The 21,011-nt window shown below is 37.0% G+C and overlaps 1 protein-coding gene across 1 annotated transcript in view; it reads right to left on the bottom strand.

Moving 5' to 3' along the window:
• The window catches only part of HMCN1 (hemicentin 1), a gene marked incomplete at its 5' end in the record, with an annotated part of 345,453 nt that overhangs the window by 35,308 nt on the left and 289,134 nt on the right, over positions 1-21,011 (bottom strand). Inside the window, 13 exons of the mRNA XM_039257197.1 lie at positions 849-986; positions 1,255-1,404; positions 4,620-4,790; positions 4,962-5,132; positions 6,015-6,185; positions 6,976-7,146; positions 10,613-10,783; positions 10,888-11,058; positions 11,623-11,892; positions 16,063-16,144; positions 17,861-18,051; positions 18,456-18,590; positions 20,323-20,536. Coding sequence (XP_039113128.1) covers positions 849-986; positions 1,255-1,404; positions 4,620-4,790; positions 4,962-5,132; positions 6,015-6,185; positions 6,976-7,146; positions 10,613-10,783; positions 10,888-11,058; positions 11,623-11,892; positions 16,063-16,144; positions 17,861-18,051; positions 18,456-18,590; positions 20,323-20,536 — 2,206 coding nt within the window. The remainder of the gene's footprint in view (positions 1-848; positions 987-1,254; positions 1,405-4,619; positions 4,791-4,961; positions 5,133-6,014; positions 6,186-6,975; positions 7,147-10,612; positions 10,784-10,887; positions 11,059-11,622; positions 11,893-16,062; positions 16,145-17,860; positions 18,052-18,455; positions 18,591-20,322; positions 20,537-21,011) is intronic.

Below are 21,011 nucleotides of genomic sequence, written 5' to 3'. Positions count from 1 at the left end.
ATGGACCTTGAGGGTGTTATGCTGAGCGAAATAAGTCAGGCAGAGAAGGACAAATATCATATGTTTGCACATATAGGAGGATTAGGAGGAACTTAATGGAGGACAATGGGGAAGAAGAAGGGGGGAAATAGTGGGGGAAAGGGAGAGAGGCAAACCATGAGAGACTCTTGAATGCTGACAAAAACTGAGGACTGATGGATGTGGGGGGCAGGGGGGATGGGCACGGAGAGGGGCACTTGTGGGGATGAGCACTGGGTGTTATATGGAAACCAACTTGACAAGAAACTATTTGTAAAAAAATAAAATAAAATAAAAAAAAGAAAAGACTTGTAATGGAGATCTATAAAAATATATATGTACTTGGAAAGGGCCATCAATAGCTAATATATATTCATTAAGACTAAGGGTAAAGTGAAAAACTCTTAGATTTGCTTATTTTTACTCACATCTTTGATAAAAAGATCCCTATAAGGTATCCTGATTGAGTATCAGATTCATAGACAAAAGCCCTTACTTAATAGCAATGACTCATTTTCCTGCTCTGGTTTGGCCTTTAAAACCTCTCTGAAGATTTAAAGAGAAAAGATACAGAAAAGATGAGAAAAAAGCTTTTGGGGTATAAAAAAATCATGATACTGTTTGAAAACATATGGCTTCTTATAGACTTGTGTCAGTAAAAGTTTACAGGGAAATATGAAATTGCTTTTATATCATTTATAAGACTACATCAAAAACTTTATATATTCCCACAGAGAATAATTTTAAACATATTTTTCTTAACCAGCAACTTTTAAGGCAATCCTGTTTTTTATAGTAATAATAAAATATTAAATTCAGGTGGCACTAACCAGTTGCAAATTCCACCTGGGTTTCTCTCTTGAAGACTGCATTGGTGAGGGTGAAGCCATTGACTGCTTCTCCTATCTCCTTTGCTGTTGTCCAATAAATGGGATTTAGAATAGAAACTATCTTTCTCATTGCTGGCCCTAAAGAAAAAAGGATAAATAAGGTGACAGAGAAAAATATTTACAGAGCCAGTTATTCATAAGGAGGAATCCTAAATAATCCTGAATAACAACAAAATAAGTATCTGCATCTCAAGTGTCTTTAAGAGTTTATAATCCAGCTAAGAACTATCATACGATCATTTAGTAGTAGCATCCTCTGGAAATGTTAAGCAGAAATCATAATATGAAGAATAATACACGAATTTTAAAAAAGAAGATACTAACTTTTATAAGCAAAGAGACTTACCAAGACTGCGAGGTACATTGGTAATTTTGGCATGTATTACTCTAGTATCAGAGGTAGGATTATCTGTTACTGTGGCGTTAAGGAAAGCAATTCCAAATTCAACATCATTAATATTTCCAATAACACTTCCTCTGGCTCGCTGGGGCCCACCTATTGGGGAAAGAAAAAACATTCTTGGAGAAGGAAACAATTTCATCAACGTTACATGGGAGAAAAGAAGGCTAGTATTCAAAGATGCTACAAATCTTCTCTCAAACATTTAAAATATCATATGACATCTGAATTTAAGAGTGAAATAAATAAGCTTTCAAAATATTCTACTTTCATGTAACACTCATCATCCCACATAAATCTAGGGTCCTTCCAATCTGTGTATATCATGGCACTATTTCACAATCCAAAGTATACAATCAGCACCCAGTCCCAAAGCCAAAATAAAGAATGTTTGTTGATCCTAATAAAATAATGATAATAATGAGAGTTTATTGAGCATGTCATGCAATATACTAAGCACTTCATATGTGTTAACTCTTTTAATCCTGTCAAAAATCCTATAAAGTCATTTTAAACAGTCATAGTTTGCAGACTAGGAAAATAAAGGTCAGAGACATAGTAGTAGAATGAAAATCTGAACACAGATGTGCCTGGCATCAAAACTCATGGTCTTTTATCTAGTGCCTCCTTCGTGAGAACACAGAAGGAAAGGAGGGATCATCTCAAAACAACTCCTGAGCTTTGTTACAGGTCACTGTCAACACAGGTGTGGAGTATCTAACAGGTATTGTTTAGTCTTAGGTTTCAGACAGGAAGCCTACCAAGTTAAAGAAAATAGTTATATTTTCCTATATAGGAAAATATTTAACTTGAGAAAAATTTGAGAAGGGTATTTTACTTTTAACAGTGCTACAAAATTCATACATAGACAATTAGGTTGGAAACAATTATACATTTTTTCCCCAGTCACACATGGTTTAAAAAGCATCTCTACAGTAATTTTATGCCTTCTCCCACTTGTTCAATAATATTACTAGTTACTGACACCGAATAGGTAGTTACTGAATGCTTTGAACTGCATGCTTTGGCTAAAGAAGGAAACACACTGATAAGAAGCTGATAGTGAAATTCATAAATATTCATTATATGATGAGAGAGAAAGGGAGAGAGAGAGAGAATCCCAAGCAGGCTCCATGTTGTCAGCATAGAGCCCAATGTGGGGCTGATCCCACAAACATGAGATCATGACCTGAGATGAAATTAAGAGTCGGATGCTTAACCAACTGAGCCACCCAGGTACTCCAACTGTATATCTATTTAAAAAAATCACTAAGTATTTCAGACACCATTATATATTATATACCAGGGAAAAATACAGTTGTATTCTATCTCAGAAAAAAATCAGTAAGTATAGTACTTCACTATTTAAGTTTGTATTACTTTGATTATTCATGAGAGAATACATTTTTTTCACGTTGGTTTAGCCTTCATATTCTGGACTACATTTACTTGTTCATTAAGTGTTGAAGATACAATAATAAGAAAGAAAAAAAAAAAGACAGAGGCCTACCTTCATAGACCTTATATCTGAAAGAAGAAGATAGAAATTAATTAGAATTTCACAAATAAATGTAAAATTGAAACATACTAATGTGTAAGTATCTACTGCCTAAGGAAGTCTGAGAAGAAAGTAAAAGCAGGGTGGAGTCTGAGGAAAGTTTAGGTCTTAACTAAGCCAGAGAAGGCAGAACAAGAGCCTTCTGGGTAGAGGAAATACGACGTGTCACTCATTTGAGAGGTGGTGGCTTGCCATATCTCAGAAACCAGAAGGAGCAAAGGACCGAGAGTGATGGGAGAGTGCATGGGAAACCTTGCTGTATGTTGGTGCAGGAAAGCAGATAAGAACACGGTAGGACTTTTTGGTTCTTATCTTTAGTCCTGAGCAGGAGGAAAGAGGGGTGGAAGGATCACTCATTCACTTAATTCTCTGGGTCATTTAACCTGAGTCGTTTGACCATTTTGACCTTGGCTCTCTATTCTCCAGAGGAGCTTGAGTCCCAGCACCCAACAGACATCCAGTTCTGGGTACCTAATTGGGATCTTCGGAACTCTCTGCCAGAGTCTGTAATCCAAATTGTCTGCTTATTTAGACTTGCTTCTGCTACTGGGCCCTTGTACCCAATACGGGCTACTACCCCTTAGATACTCCTCGACAGTGACCTGTACCAAGGTTCAGGAGCTACAAAATGCCTCAGTTAAAACTAGAACTATCACCATACCTACTGCCAGAGCAGTGGTAATAAGTTGATATGTTGAGAAGACATGTTGAACAACTGACTGATAAACATTTATCCTTTTAGCTTGTCTAGACCCTATAAACCTCCTCTCCTAACTCTTCTTCCTCACTCTGCCAAATGAGCCTTCTTGATTTTCAGAGATATTTTCTTTCTTTTTAAAAATTTATTTGCAAGAGAGAAGACAGAGAGAGAGAGAGAGAACACATGTGAGAAGGGGAGGGGCAGAGAGGGAGAGAGAGAATCCACACTCAGTGTGGAGCCCAATGTGGGGCTCAATCCCACGACCTTGGGATCATGACCCAAATCAATATCAAGAGTTGTACACTCAACTGACTGAGCCACTCAGGTGCCCCAGGACATTTTATTTCTAACCTTCAAGCTTTGGAAAGTTCTGTGGTATCTTAGCGCTTCAACAATGTGAAACTGTTCTTTTGGATCATCTTGTAGACTTTAGAAAGTCTGTCCTCTGAGACAAGCAACCTTAGTATTCACCATTTACTGCAACTCCAGCAAACTCCAAGGTCCATGGGTGCTAGAATTCTGGCTTTGTTCCTTCTGAATTTTTACATCACTTATAGTACCCAGCCATGTTGTATGACTTGGGTTATTGAGCTTCCCTTACTCTTTTACCTAGAACGGAACTTGCCCCTAGTTGACTTTCCATATTCATGTTCTACATATTTCCATCCATGAAGGAATAGCCTCCAATTGTGTCTATTAAATATTTAGTTTCTGTCCAACTCTCACTTTTCAGCTTAAAATCTCAGCCTGGCTTTCCCCATTCTTCTAAACTCTTTTGTCCGTTAAGCCTAGGACTACTATTTATGGTTGTGCAGGCCATATCCTTTTACAGGGGGGCCTGCAAAGGGGCAAGCAGAGGCTAAAATCCAGCCACAAGCTTTGGTGCAGGCCAACTTGAAGGGGGAAAGTACATTTTTTTTTTCTAATTCTCCCTTCCAGAATTGGCACGATTTTGTAATTTATGACTTAGAGTGATATCCTTTTTTCAATTCACCGAAAGGCTGTAAATGAGCTATAGCAATGGTTCCACCAAAGTCCACCTTAGTTGCTTACCTGGACATGTTTGCATACTGCATCTGGATACCTGTGTAGCATCTCCTGGACAGGGGCGACCACTTTTAGATGGCACTGGATTGTTGCACAGCCGTTTTCGAGTCTTTTCTCCTCCGCCACAAGAGGCAGAGCACTGGCCCCAATTCTGCCAGTTTCCCCAGCTTCCATCCACTGTGAACAAGAATGGAATGGTCAGTTTTAACCAACTGATTTTAAAATCTACACATAGGTTAACCCTACTTATACAACTCTCACTATAAGATCTGAAATGATGGGGCTGCTACAATGGGCACCGAATAAAATGCTTTGCTTATTCTACGTGCCAGGAGTGGAGGGGCTCACCAGGACACATGTCAGTGTTGCATCTCTGGATCTGGGAGTCTGGCCCCCCACAAGCTCTTCCACCGTTGGAGGGATGAGGGTTATCACATGTGCGGTACCGCCGCATCTGCCCTCCATTGCACGTCCGGCTGCATATTCCCCAGCCACTCCAAGGACTCCAGTTACCATGAGCTACAACAGATAACCATTGGAGAGGGGCTAAACAATGACACACATCTCCAAAGTACGGTAAGACTCTCCCCAGGAACGGAAAAGAAACATACAAGTCTATAAATAGACAACTTCCAAAGGCAGATTGTTTCTGTTGTGTTAACTAGAAACTGGTGTACATCCCAGTGACTGTGAAATTGCATTTAATAGATATCTATCAAGTCTTACAGTGTTTCAGGAGCTGAAGGACATGAATGTGACAAGATCTCTGCTCTTGATGAGTCAACACCATACAATCCAGATACAGTGGATTCAGATGCTACTAAGGTCTTAAAATCTAGCTTGGTGACTGAATTATTGCAAAGAGCCAGCTGCTTGCCTCTGTGAAGGTATCATCAACATCAGTACAGTGGGCATGTAGGGCTCCCTTTGTCCTTGCTCTCTGCAGCTGGTCCTAGAGAGCAAGTGAAATAGGGACACGGCCCTTATCTATATAAATCAGTTATATCTATGGCATTATATAGACACAATAGCAACTGCACAACATTTTGTTATTATTTAAAAAAATTTTTTTTTAATGTTTTATTTATTTCTGAGAGAGAGACAGTGTGAGCAGGGGAGGGTCAGAGAGAGAGGGAGATACAGAATCCGAAGCAGGCTCCAGGCTCTGAGCTAGCTGTCAGCACAGAGCCCAATGCGGGGCTCGAACCCACAAACCATGAGATCATCACCTGAGCCGAAGCCGGACGTTTAACCGACTGAGCCACCCAGGCGCCCCAACATTTTGTTATTCTAAACCAAAGTTAGATGAATCAAATAACAGTATATTATAACTTTAAGGACTTACAGCCATAATAAACCTTTAGGAAAGTATAATGTTGACTCACTATTTCCAATACTCACTTGGACAAGGGTCGTTATTGCAAAAATCACTCTGGACATCAGTCCCTTCACATCTGCTTCCTCCGTACTGGGGGACAGGATCAGAGCACTCCCTTGTTCTCTGTCTGGCACCCCCTCCACAGGACACAGTACAGGCACTCCAGCTGGACCAAGCAGCCCATTTGCCATCCACTGGATTAAGGAAAAACATAGATACTCAATTTCTAATACCCTGGGCATTGTTGTTTTGGGTGACTTTCTTCTTATTTTTTGAAAGTTTTTTTTTTTTTTTATTTTCCCAATTTTAATTTGAATTCCAGCTAGTTAGTATACCATGCAATACTAACTTCAGGTCTAGAATTTAGTGGTTCATCACTTATATAGAACATCCAGTGCTCCTCACAACAAGTGCCCTCCTTAATCCTCATCACCTATTTAACCCATTTTCCAACAGCCCACCCCCCTAACCTCCCCTCTGGAAACCATCAGTTTGTTCTCTGCAGTTAAGAGTCTGTTTCTTGATTTCTCTCTCTCTCTTTTCTTTTTTACCCTTTGCTCATTTGTTTTGTTTTTTAAATTCCACATGAATGAAATCATATGATGTTTATCTTTCTCTGATTTTGGTTTATATAATACTCTCTAGCTCCATCCATGCTGTTGCAAATGGCAAGATTTCATACTTTTGAATGGCTTAGTAATATTCCACAGTGTGTGGGGGGGTATGTATACATATGTATGTATATATATGTTCATCAGTTGATGGACATTTGGGCTTTTCCATAGTGGGGCCATTGTTGATAATGCTGCTATAAACACTGGGGTGAAATACTTCAGATCAGTATTTATATATCCTTTGGGTAAATACCTAGTAGCACAATTGCTGCGGGTGATGTTCTTATTGACATTGACTCTTACTGACATGCTACCCAGATAATAGATAGATACCAATTTATTAAGGGTGTAAACACTGTATTTCTCTTACCTGGACAGGGTCTTTCATTGCAAACCTGCATCTGTGTTTCTGCCCCATCACAGTAGGATCCATCAAATGATGGTGGCGGGTTATTACACAGTCTTGTTCTTATCTGGGCACCTTTACCACAACTCTCACTGCACGCACTCCAGGGCTGCCAAGCGCCCCATGCTCCAGGAACTACAAACATCCCAAGAGACAGAGCTGCAAGTCACAGAACTTGTATAATTGTAAACAAACAAAATTATACAAGTAAATTAACTCAGTGAAGAGTTAAATTAGCCTGGAATCTAAAATGATTGAAATTGAACCAAAGGAAACGTAAATAATGTTCTTACTTTAGAATTTCATGGGAATTAGTGTTTATAGGAAAATTCAGAAGGCTACCTAATGCCAAAATGAATGCTTACAATTATCCAGAGGGACTATTTTATTAAAATAGAATGTAATCAAACTACTATATGTAAACATAATCTAAGTTTAAAAATCCTAGATAAGTATTTGTTTGTGCTTTATGCTCTAGGGAAAATGGAAGGAACCAGAAGCTTAGGAGCAAGGCTGTATGACAGATCTAGATGTGATTATAGACAATACAAATGTTTCCACAAGGATAACTTGGACTCTGTTTTTTTTAAGTAGGCTCCACACTGGGTGTGGGCTGAAATTCACGACCCTGAGTTCAAGACCTGACCTGTGATCAAGAGTTGGATGCTGAACTGACTGAGTCATCCAGGCGCCCCGATAACTTGGACTCTGGGCTTAAGACCACATCTTTAAGCTTGATTCAGCTTCATGTTTAAAAATACACTTGGATCTTTCAACAACATGATGATTTGCACAGTTGTAGCTCTTTAAAAATTGTCTCCATTACATAATGTTCAGGAATTAAAAGTTCTGAATAACATACTCACCTGCTTCCTAAACAACAACAAAAAACTGACTCGTAGTTTCCAAGGAGTGATATTAAGGCCTTCCTTTTGGTCACTAACAGATGACACCATCTACCCACAAGACTGAAACAACCTTATATTTCTGACCAGGTGCATGGGCTAAGAATCAACATTATGGTTTCTCTTATGTATAAGTCAGTATCAAGTCATATTTTTGTTTTAAGGGTACTTTGTAGATATGGAGCTCATAAAGTATGTTTTTGTAAAGAGAATCTATAAGGCACCAAAAGAATAAATTGGAAATCAAGTAATGAAACTATCATTTGACTGCTTTGTTTAGAAAATATTTTAAAACACACCTTGAATTTTCTTTCAATTAACTACTTTTTAGTTGAGTTTACTACATATTTTTTGTTCTTCGTAGATACAGGCAAACACTGTCACACACATTTATTTTAGATGACAAGAATTTGGACTAAAAAGTATTTGGCTAAACCTAAAAAGAAAGAAGAAAGCCTTTACATATAAGGCCTATATTACTCAAAACTACTTATTTATTAATTCAAATTGCTGTTGCTCATAGTCCTCATATATGGGCTATGTGATTGAAAAAATTCTGCTATTCCAATTAGTTTAATATATTCTATTTTCAAGGCTGGGGTTAACAAAAGCCCACACCTCTTATAAAGCCTATATAGCAGAGATGCATTTTTTTTTTTTTTTTTACAAATAGTTTATTGTCAAATTAGTTTCCACATAACACCCAGTGCTCATCCCCACAAGTGCCCTCCTCCATGCCCATCCCCCCTCCCCCCTTCATCCATCAGTTCTCAGTTTTTGTCAGCATTCGAGAGTCTCTCATGGTTTGCCTCTCTCCCTTTCCCCCACCATTTCCCCCCTTCTTCTCCCCCTTGGTCCTCTGTTAAGTTCCTCCTAATCCTCCTATACGTGCAAACATATGATATTTGTCCTAGAGATGCATTTTTTTTTATCGGAGATAATGTTTGGTGATTGGTTGTCATTTATTCATGTATTATCTGTATAGTTTGTTTTTTCTCTTTTTAAAAATGTTTATTTTGAGAGATAGAAAGAGAGAGAATGAGAAGGGGAGTGGAAGAGAGACAGGGAGAGAGAGGATCCCAAGCAGGCTCCACACTGTCAGTGCAGAGCCCGACATAGGGCTTGATCTCACAACCATGAGATCATGACCTGATCTGAAATCAAGAGTCAGATGCTTGAGCCACCCAGGTGCCCCTATAATTAGCTTTCTAATTCTTAAAGATTAAAAAACAGTTTTGGGTTTGGTTTATTTAAGATTTCGTGACAGCATTTTACTTTTGTAATGTAATGTAAGTTCTGAACTGCAAATCAAGATACCTAGGATCTAAGCAAATAGGTTTAGGAATGAGACAGACCTGGACTCAAATCCTTCATTCAGTTTTTACTAGGCATGTAACATCAGGGAATTAATTATCATAATTATCACATCATATATTTTTTTCTGAATCTCGGTTTCCTCATTTATACAACAGGATGCAATACCCAATGTAGTAGATAACTATTTCATTTTGGTTTTTTCAGCATCCCCTACACCCCCTTTTTAAAAACCAGCTTGCTAGGTATCTCTCCCAGTTAAGCTTTATCACTTCAACTCTTCGAGTTTGTTCGTGTATTTATCAATATCTGAACTATATTATCTGTTTATCATTCTAACTCCAACAATGAGAAAATGCCCTGAGCACAGAATGGGTGCTCAATAAATATCTGTTGGAGAAATAAATGGATAAGTGATGAGTTAATGAAGGACCAGCCACTCTTCTACTCCATATAACTTCTTTTAGAGTGTCAAACAAGAGTTCATGCCTCTTACACTGGAGGTAAGTCGCTCAAGCTGGTTATCCAAGTAGCTGGACTTAGTTGAGTTCAGAGGTGAGTGTGAGTTCCAAACAAAATCAAACAGGGCTCCTTCCTTTCAGAGGTTGATAGGAGTTCGAGGGAGAGAGAGCAAGACTCTTTGTTTCTCAGGCCTTAGATTATAAGACCCTTGTGAGCCACTAGCTGCCAGCAGTCATTTTTTCCACCACATGGAAAGACAATAAAGCCACAGAGAGGAGAGCAGAGATGAGAGATGGAAAACATGCTAGTAAAAACACTGGCCAAATCCTTGAATTCAATCATACCCGAAAGTAGATTTTTCTACTTAAGCTCATTTAAGATTGGTTTCTGTCACTTTAATTTGAATGAGCCCTAAAATACCTATGGTAGAGGGTTGTTTTACAAAGTAAAAAATAACATGTACATAAAGCACCTACCATGGCTCCTAGAACACGACAGGTATTTAATGAATGGCGGCTATTACTCTCCTAGCCCTCACTCATTGTGTATTTCTAGAAGTCTTTAAATATCCTAGACTTCATTTTCTTGCCTGAAAATGAATGGCTGCATTAGGTTTTAAGGTCCTTATTACTTCTAAAATTCTATGACTGTAAATACTTATGTTTCCTCTACATGATTAAAAATACACCACAGTTTGTAGAACTAGTAGACGGTCAATTAAATCAGGGATTTTACTTAACATTGATTAATGGTATATCTTTCATAAGCTTGTATCAGTGAGACAGAACTAAGAACACAGGGAATGGATATATTCCAGGGTGGAGGCCACAGCATCTTTTCACAACAAAGAAGAAAAGGTAAGTATAACTCCGTTATTGGAGTTAAAAATAGAATAGTTTTGCTAATCAGTGTTTTCTCACCTGGGCAGGGCCTAATGTTGCACATGATTATTTCTACTGCATTCCCTTCACATGGCCGCCCACCATACTGAGCTGATGGATTATTGCAAGTTCTGGTCCTGGTTCGGTTGCCACGTCCACAACTCCGCGTGCATTCTTCCCAAGAGCTCCATTCTGACCAGCTACCATCCACTACACAAAGATGAAACATCGTCAACAGGGAGCCAATCCATAGATAGCGAACAGCAATGTGTATCTGTCGAACACGTGCCTATCCACTGAACATAGAGATGTACCTGGACACAGCTTACGGTGGCAGTTTCGCATTTCTGAATCTGACCCTTGGCAAGGCTTCCCACCGTTGGCCGGAAAGGGATTGTTGCACAGACGACTCCTCTTTTGGATGCCTTTTCCACAGGTGACACTGCAGGACTGCCACGTAGACCACTGGGAATATCCACCGTGGACTGCAAATAAAACACTGTACTTTGTCTCTGTGTTTGTAAATAGCAAAACTATAAATCGAATTTCATTCACGCACTGGGTCTAGAGCTGGATCTATAATTGTTGAGCAACTGCTTATGGATGCTCTCCTCTTTGGTAAAATTAAAATCTACGCAGGAGAGAAGAATGCCAGATAATTAACTGGAGTTTCTTCCCAGCTCTAATCCTGACTCTCGTGGACATGCGTGACAGAAGAGTTAGAGACCAAGAAGTTTAAATACTGTTTACCTTTTGGATGCATCATTCTTTCAAGACAAATAAATGCATTGATTTCTGAGAATTAATGCGACTTAGTTTTGATTCGAAACCTCAGCTGGGATTTTGAATTATTGCCTTAGTATTTTACTGCTCTCAACTGTATTGTTTCAGTCTCTTCAGTTGGGAAATTGTGATGTGATTTTTCTTCTATCTCCACAATCTAGAAATATCTTAAGGGTCCAGGAGACTTGGACTAAGATGCTTAATCGTTTTTATGATTTGGGTCACCCCAGGTGCTACTTAATATTCATCCCTCTGATCACACTCACCCTGGACGATGACTGGCACCCTGACAAGGACAGAACCCATCAAGTTTCGAGCAACACACTCATATTCAGATGTATCTTCTTTTTGAGCAGCAGCAATATGTAATGAGTTGTTGGACAGCATGTTAACTCGGTCATCCCAAGGGATAGAGTGCCCTTGACGTGACCACGTAATGGTTGGATGAGGCTCTCCAGTTGCCTGACAATTCAATATGACTTTGCCACCAGCATGAGCGACAGTTTCTACTGGCTCAAGAGTGATAACAGGAGGACCTACAGAAAAAAGCACAGTGTTTTCTTAGTTTTTATGAAGCTATATTAACATTTTTATCAATACTATATAGTAATGTTTTTTTAAAAGTTAGGCTGACTTGTGTATAGAACACTGTTGTTTCTCAACTACTAAGGATGCAATTGCCATTGGTAGATTTTTCATAGCTTTGTTTCATTTACTAAATGTCCAAAATTTTAAATCCCTAAGCAGATCAGCCTACGTCATGGGTTCTGCAGTTAGTTTTGCTGCATACTTAAATTCAAATTCAGCTTCTGTTCCTTAAGACCTCTCTGAGCCTTTGTATCCTTCATAGAATTCTTGTTAGACTCCATCAAGATGAGATAAGCCTAGCTCTTTGACAAGGTAAGTACATAATATGATTAGTACTATTGTTATCATCATTTTTGTCTGTGTATTACATGGCGAACACTCACTTCTTTCCCTTACATCTCTTCTGAGGTAAAGAGTCATTATTAACTTATTCTTTCATAACTGGTCATCATTCATTTGTTTAATAAACATATTGAGAGTCTACTATTTGCCAGGCATTGTGTTAGATGCTGAGGGTACAGAGATAATGGATATAACTTCTAGCCTCAGGGAGTTCACAGTCCATGGATAAGACAAGTAACTCTAATGATTTAGCTGTTCTAGAATATAGTTCTAACAATATAATATAGTTTTGTAATGGAGTAGGTAGAATAATATTTAATATAGAATAAGCAAATGTGTAGTGATATGGACACATAAACAATAGTGACTTACTGGATCAAACAGAGGCAGTCACTGAAAATGGAGAGGAAAAGGAATATACAAGAATCATTAAGAATGTAGAAATGATAGAACTTTGTCATTGACTTGAGAGCAACTGATAACTACAGGCTTTTGACTTGGGCAATATGGTAGAACATGGGAAGAAGCACAAATTTGTTTGGAGGTTGTATATTTGAATGATGATTTATATCCATTTAGAACTATTGAACTTGTGGTATCTGTGGGACATTTCCTGTAGAGATGTCTAGGTGGTAAGAGAACATTAATATCTGCAGCTCAGAATAGAGAGATAGGCTAGAAATACAGATCTGTGAGTCTTTCATGAGTGGATATGATGGCTTCAGAAATGATTCTAAAAGGAGAGGAAGAGGACCAAAGACAGAAACAATGACAGCATCATTATTTAAGAGATGAACAGAAGACAAGCCATAAAATGATACTAAGAACAGATAGCTGAGGTAGGAAGAAAATCAAGAGAGGATGGTATCCTGGTCATCAAAGGAAGGAGTTTCAAGAAGGAGGGAAAGTTTAATAATATCTAGAGTAGATCAGAGCTGCTCAAGTGACATCAGGAAAAAAAAAATGTAAAAAGGGCTGTATATAGCCACTGGCCAAATGTTTATACTGGTCTACAGTGTCAAGCAAGATAGAATACGAAGGACTTCATGGGGAAGAAGAAGCTTGAACTGGATATGGGTAAGATTATATATAGGAGAGGGGAGTCAGTCTACTTGGAGACAACAAAGTAGCACGGAGATGGATTTAGCTTTGAAAGGATGATTGACCCTGGAGAGCAGCAACATACACGGTTTTAAACATTTAGTTAATCAAAAGTGTTCACATCTGAATAGGTAAGCAAAAAGGGGCCTCTGTATTCTTGAAGGATGAAAGCTGTGTTTTTGTGGGATTGAACTGAATGGTAGAATGGTTTGCTCAATGAGAGGTAATGAGTATCAGATAATTCGGGGTGATGGTTCTGTTTTAGATGGAGCAATATATCTGGAATAATAGAACATAAAGCAAAAACACAAGTAGAATGTGTTTTTCTGTGACTATATCACCGTTTTACGTGAAGGTGTTATTGACATGCTGTCTTTTACAAAGGAATTATTTCATGAGGTTTGACTCTCTCAGTGAGTGTCATTACTGCATTATCTGCCCACATCATCCTACTCAATTACCTCCTTATTTGATGTTTATATTAACTTTAACCTAGGAACTTTCAGGGCTGAGGCTTTTATTTTCTTTCAGTGTTCAAATTACATTATGTGTTTAGTAAACTGTTGCTGAATAAATTAAATGCCTCAGATTAATCATACAACACTAAATGATAACATAATGATTAAATGAGCTCATTTGCTCCCTCTTTTATGGTCAAAGTGTCAAATAAAACTCAGAATCTTAATTTCAATACCATATTTGAACATTTCCAGTTGCCCAGAAGGCTATAAATGAACTCAACAATAAAATCTCATATGTACATCTTTCAAGGGTGAATTAATTCTACCAGTCACATAATGATCAGTTAAATACCAGTACTTTATCTAAATGAAAACATTGCTTCTGGTGCTTTAATCTTAATTTTAAACAAATTATATTTTGGTTTTTTTAATATGCCTCATTTATTTAAATCAACTTATTATCTGTAGGTGTAGATGAGCTAATCTAATGCAGCGTTTCTGAAACCAATTAGTGGAATGCTATTCCAGGAAAGAATTAATCATTGTGACATCCTACCTACATTCACCCAACAAAGAGCGGAAGAAGGTTTCATGGAAATAACATTTGGGAAACATGGCATATTATACCTTCTTCTTTCTAAGTTATAACACATCAATATATTAACATTTCGGGAATGATCTGCAGTAAAGAAATCTGGTGATTTAGCAGGGCTTGGCATACAGTAGGTGCTCTTTATATATTTGATAAATGAATGAACTTTTTAAATCTATTTTTTCTCAGACTTGTTCGACCATGAAACTTTAGTTTTCTTTCCTGATGACATCTCACAAGGTTATTGTTTAATAAATATGTACTTTAATAAAACACTGTTTTAGCAGGGTATGGAAGCAACAGGTCTGGCGATGGATAAATGGAAAAAGAAGATGAGAGTATATATGTTTAATTGAATAAAAGGAAGGAAATACTGCCATTTGCAACAACATGGATGGACCTTGAGGGCATTATGGTAAACTATTTAAACCAGACAGAGACAGACAAATAGTATATGGAATCACTTGGATGTGAAAAAAAAAAAAAAAAAAAAAGTTAAATTCACAGAAACAGTAAATTGGGGAAAATGGGTGATATTGATCTAATGATACATAATGATACAAATGTTCAGTTGTAAGACGAATAAGTTCTGAGAATCTAATGTACAGCATAGTGACTACAGTTAATAATACTGTACTCTATACTTGACTTTTGTAGTTGGGAGATCTTAATGTTCTCACCAAAACAAGCAAAACCAAAAAATGGTAACTGAAGTCATGGGTGTGTTAATTAGCTTGACTGGGGCAATCATTTCACAGTGTATATCAAATTTTGACATTGTACATTTTAAATATGAGCAATTTTACTTATCAATTATATGCCAGTAAAGCTGGAGGAAAACATTGTCTTAGATATTTACTAAATATCTAATAAATCCTAAAGTGTGAAAAATATTTTAAGAAGTTAGTCTTAGATAATAGTAGTTTAGCAAATAGCTGCTGGTAAATGCTAGTATATAGTGCTTGATAGTGAATGAAGAAAATATAAATTTATCCCATTAAATACTGAGCCTATGCACAAATAAATTTATTCACTTAAATTCTCAACCCAATGATGCTATCCTCAGGTCAGTCCTGAGTCATTCTGGAGATCAGCCAATGGGTCCCTGGAGTTTTTCATGTTTTTCTAATTCTGAAAGATGGGTCTTCTGATGGCTTATACTGAGGGGCTTTGTCATAAGCATAAGTATTGCCCAGTACTCACAATTATTTCATGGAAGATTGATAGCCATCAACTCAGAGCACTTTTGAGTTCACTTTTATTAGCCTTTTTAAAATGCCACAAAATGACGTTTTTGTAAGCACATTACAAGAACTGTGATAAACCACATGAAGGGTGCTTGACTGAATACATTGCAAAATGAAAGAAAGCTCTGCCACCAAGCAACTCGATCTTGAACTCCATGTGTTAGATTAAAATAGAAAAAATTATCTGTGCCAAACTGTACGTACCAGTCTTATGCTTGATAACAAACTGCTCTGTCAGCAGCAGAAAACTAAATTATACATGCTCTGCAAGCTACCATTAATATACCTGCTATAAAGTTCAAGAAATGAACAATTCTTGATTAGGAAGCATTTCTTAAATCAGGTGTTCACACAGAGCTTAATAAAGCCGCTTACTCTGCAGGGTCAGACTCATGCTGCGCTCCACCGCCCCAGCCTCATTGGTAGCCACGCACGTGTAATCACCGGCATCTTCGTTCTAGGGAAATAAGTGGTGTTTTATAAAAATGTGAGCCTACAGACTGAGGCAGGTAACTTCTGTCACCAGGATGCTAATACAAAATTTCATTCTTGAGAAGGGGTTTTAATGGAAATAGAAAAATCTACATATATTTTACATCATAAAGGCGTTTAAGAAGAAAGAAAAAGAAGAAAAAATTCCCAGTCTAAGTTTTCAAAACAGCTTATTATTGCTCTCTGGGAATAATAATTGCTAGGAAACCAAAGCAAAACTAATATTTTTTTATAATCTTCTATCCAAAATTATCTCACTGAAGAAAAATGCCTACTCTGTTCTTCTAGATATCTTAAAAAGCATTAAAATATTGAGGACAAGTTAAAAAATATTGAGACCTTCTAATGGGGGTTATTAAAATAAATTAAGGATGAACTTCAGGGGACAAAGTGAAAAATTGACTGATAATGATAAATCACAAAATATAAATCACAAAATTATATACATATGCGGTATAAAGGGTTCCTACGTGGCTCGGTCAGTTAAGTGTCCAGCTCTTGATTTCAGCTCAGGTCATGATCTCAGGGTCGTGAGATTGAGCCCTGTATCAGGTTCTGCACTGACGGCATGGAATCTGCTTGGGATTCTCTCTCTTCTCTCTCCCCCACCCCCCAACCTCTCTCCCTCTCCCTCTCTCTCAAAATAAATTTTTAAAAATCTGAAAAAAATAAGTACTATGAATTTAGATTTGGTGACTAATCACAGATTTTGCTAAAGTCTTGTAAATAGAATTTGTTAATAGAAATACTAAGTAACTAAAGGAGAACTAAATTGCACGAAGTAGAGGAAGGTGGGGAAAGGAAGACAGATGTTTAATAGGGGGTGTTAAAATATTATCCAAATAGAAATTTTCAATAAGAAATGGTAAATGGAACTTGGAAACATTTCAGGTTTGGAGATAGATATCTAAGTATCTGAAACTGTATGGTGAAAACAATTAGTATTAGTATTAACATTGGTATTAGAAGAGGTACCAGTGACTTCAGAGGTAGGAATACTTAGGTAGAGAAAGTGGAATGTGGTAATGAAGAAACCTGAGACTCACTAGTGTTACAGCATCATCTCAGAATTGAAGGAACAACTAACAATATCAACATTAAATAAAACCCAGGAGAATGAAAGACTAAGAATTGTTCATTGGATTAGGTGATTAAATATTGCATTTTAATTATTTCAGTTAATTCAACAGTGTATTAAAAATCACCCATAGGTAGTCTAGTTGAGACATTTTTAGATAAAATATCTCATTCACGTGACCCCCAAATTAGAGTAACTTAAAGCAACACTCATTTTCTGGATTACTGAAGCTTTTGGAAAGCTTGATACAGTTATCGGCTTAGATATGAAAGTTATTCTACACTTGTAATTGTGTTTGTAATTCTTCAATTTCTGTGTTCTGAAACAGACTGGAGGAAGTTATCTAATGATGCTAAATAAAAATAAATCAATGATTGGGAACAAAGCAGCAAAATTATTTTGTTGCCTGTACTTCTTTGAAAAGGCTAATACTCAATTTCAACCATCATTTCAGGTTTGTCTTTTTTTTAAATAAAAACCCATTGATTCAGATTTTATGATTTAAATAGGAATGCAAGAGAAACTTTTTCCTTTCATGGCACCTATAGAGAGGGATTAATTGTGGCAGTGAAAGTGTACATCAACGATTTCAGTGTGACTTACGACAGTGCCATAAATGGCCAGGGAGCCATTGAGAAGTTGACGGATTCTGTGGGTAATTTCAATATCCACCCCCTTTCTGCTCCAATGGATGGTTGGGGCAGGGTCTCCTTTCACTTCACAATTCAAGATTGCATTACCACCAAGTGGCTCAATCCAGTTAGAAGGGTAATCACCTTTGAAGACTGGAGGTTCTGGGAAATAACAACAGATAATTAATTATAAGCAAAAGGAAGCTCTGATAATTTCTCTGTGATTTTGACTTATTTAGAAAGATAATTTAGTGAAGAAGGCGAAAGCCACTTTTGAACCCCATGAGTTTTCCAGAATCAACTGCTCATGCTAATCAACCGGATAATTTTGTTAGTTTCAATAATCTAAACAGATGATTCTGTTTTGTACCAAATGATCTCTTTGCTTACTTACTTTTGAGTTGAACGTTGATAATTTTTTATTTCTTATGAATGTGCACATCTGTGAAATAGGACTAGTTGGATTAATAAACTGAAGTTATAGTATATTGCTATATAATAAGAAAGCAAAATGCAAACTATTCATTGTAAATAAATGATAAACTAAAAATAGAGCATTTACCTACCTTTCACATAAACAAATCCAATTGCCTTCACAAAACCAACGCTGTTCTCTGCAGTGCACACGTAAGTACCCGAATCCTCTTTCGACACTCTTTCAAGAACAAGTTCACTGTGCCCATTAACACTGTCAAAGTGGGCTGCGAGAAACAAGTTAGGAAACAACATAAATGCCTCTCAGTAACCTAGGAAAGAATCACAACAGCTCAGTATTTTGCAGGTTGGATTTATGAGTTGGTCAGCAATTGAACTAGAGGTCTCATCATGACATTGGAGAAGAGAGACTTTTCCACAGACTTCTTCCTCTGAGCTATTGGCTAGGTCTCTAGACACTTGTTTGAAGAATGAAAAACAGCAGAAGGAATGGGAAAAGAGAATGAAAACAAACATCTTTTAAAATTATTTTAGATTTAAAGTACACCTTTCATCTCAAAGCACTGCCTAAATCTGGCTCAAGTCTGTCTAGGTTTCAAACTCTTTCATTCAGATGAATGACATTTTCCATATCATTTCTCTCACCACCACTTTTCCTCCCAAACACTTTACATCAAAACATGAAAACTTTTTCAGTTGTAATTCAACTGACTTGGCAGGCCTGAGGGGAAATCATGAAAAACATATGCTAGTTAGGTAATAATTAAATTTGTAATAATTTAAACTTCTCCATAAATGGTGATGATATAAATATTTATAAAGGTAGTTACAACATTTGGAATAGAGTATAATGTAAACATGCTAATCCTAAAACAACTGACACTAGGATTCTGATTAGACCAGCCAATATCTAATTATTTAGGTATGTTTACCTTGCATGCTTTCCTTCAAATTATTTCAAAAAAATTTCATTCTGCTGCATAGTAAGTAGAATATTAAGCTTAAAAAATTTAAATACCTAAATTAGTATTATACCATCAGAAAACAGTACTGATTAGATTTTTTAGTCATAAATTGCATTTATTTTAAAAATAAATTTATTTTTATTTGTTTTTTAATGTAATTCATTGTCAAATTGTTTTCCATACAACACGCAGTGCTCGTCCCAACAAGTACCTTCCTCCATGCCCATCACCCACTTCCCCCACTCCCCAACCCATCAACCCTCAGTTTGTTCTCTGTATTTAAGAGTCTCTTACGCTTTGCCTCTCTCTCTGTTTGAAACTATTTTTTCCTCAGTGAGGTACACTATTATTATTAAGGTAATATAGTTGATGAGAATTTCAGTCGTTAAATCTTTTGTAATAGAAAAACTCAAGTTTATTACTTTTCTAGCAAGACATTTATTAAATGCCAATAGTGCAGTATTTTAGAACTCAGTTTTGGGAAATGACCATTTCTTATTACTGATGATGTCTTTGTGCTGATGATAAAGTCTAACAAATAAGGAGGTATTTGTCCTCCTGGAGATAAGTGCTTCTGGGTTCCAGGCACTACCTTAACACGTAGTGCACATACTGACTAAAAAATTTCTGCATAGTTGATCTACATTATAAGAGAGGCTAGCAGATATTAATTCATACAGCAAGAAGCAGAGTTCTCCTCTGTAAAAATAGGTGAATCTTCAGTACTCTGCCGTAAGCCACCTTAATCCATTTATCAATGATGAAAGAGGTACAGGGAGGCTAAGTTTAGGTAACTGTGTATACAATATTGTCTTCTCACAGAGGGAGGGAGGGAGATTATTTTTAGGTAAAAACATCTACTAATATCCTATAATATATGGTCCTGTGATTAACTTGTCCTTTCAAAAGAATGAAAAAAGAACATATATACTGGGTAACTTGTCAATCAATTCCCACGGCTAAAGGAAATGGGGATTGCTTTAGAGTTCTTTATGGGTGCATTTATTTACTTTTTAAGAATTAAATTACCCACCTGGGATAATATTGTTATTGAAGGTCCATGTTAACTTGGGCAATGGAATCCCAGTGGCTTTACAGCTTAATTGTAGCTGTTCTCCTTTATTTAAAGACACATCTCCAGGAAGTTCAGTAAAAGTGGGGAGAACGTGCACAGTCAGGCTGACCATGTGTGTGTCTTCACCTGCAGCATTGTTAGCAACACAGGTGTACGTGCCAGAATCCTCCGGCTTAAAGAAAAATCATAGTATTTAAGATTACATAATCTTACATCATATTACATAAAGTACATAAAATTGCATAGCTTGGTTCCCAAAGGAGCACCCTTATTTAAAAACAGTTTAAATTTCCATCTCTTAGTCTGAACCATCTGGCAAGCTTTTGCACCACATAATTTAAAATGTATAAGGGTTTAAACAAAAGCCCATACCTTACAGAATGACAGCATTTATAGTAATAGGATCTCATAAAACTTTACAAAAGTTCTCAAGTTTACTAAATATCAAGTGTGCTGATACTCTGCAATGTTCAGATAAAGAACAAATAATTTCATTCTTTTTTTTAAGTATAACTTATTGTCAAGTTGGCTAACATACAGTGTATACAGTGCGCTCTTGGTTTTGGGGGTCGATTCCTGTGATTCATCACTTACATACAACATCCAGTGCTCATCCCAATAAGTACCCTCCTCAATGTCCATCACCC

This window comes from Hyaena hyaena, unplaced genomic scaffold (assembly GCF_003009895.1).
Source record: "Hyaena hyaena isolate Hyena2069 unplaced genomic scaffold, ASM300989v1 scaffold_606, whole genome shotgun sequence".
In the NCBI taxonomy this organism is placed as follows: domain Eukaryota; kingdom Metazoa; phylum Chordata; class Mammalia; order Carnivora; family Hyaenidae; genus Hyaena; species Hyaena hyaena.
This window is presented reverse-complemented; position numbering and strand designations above follow the sequence as displayed.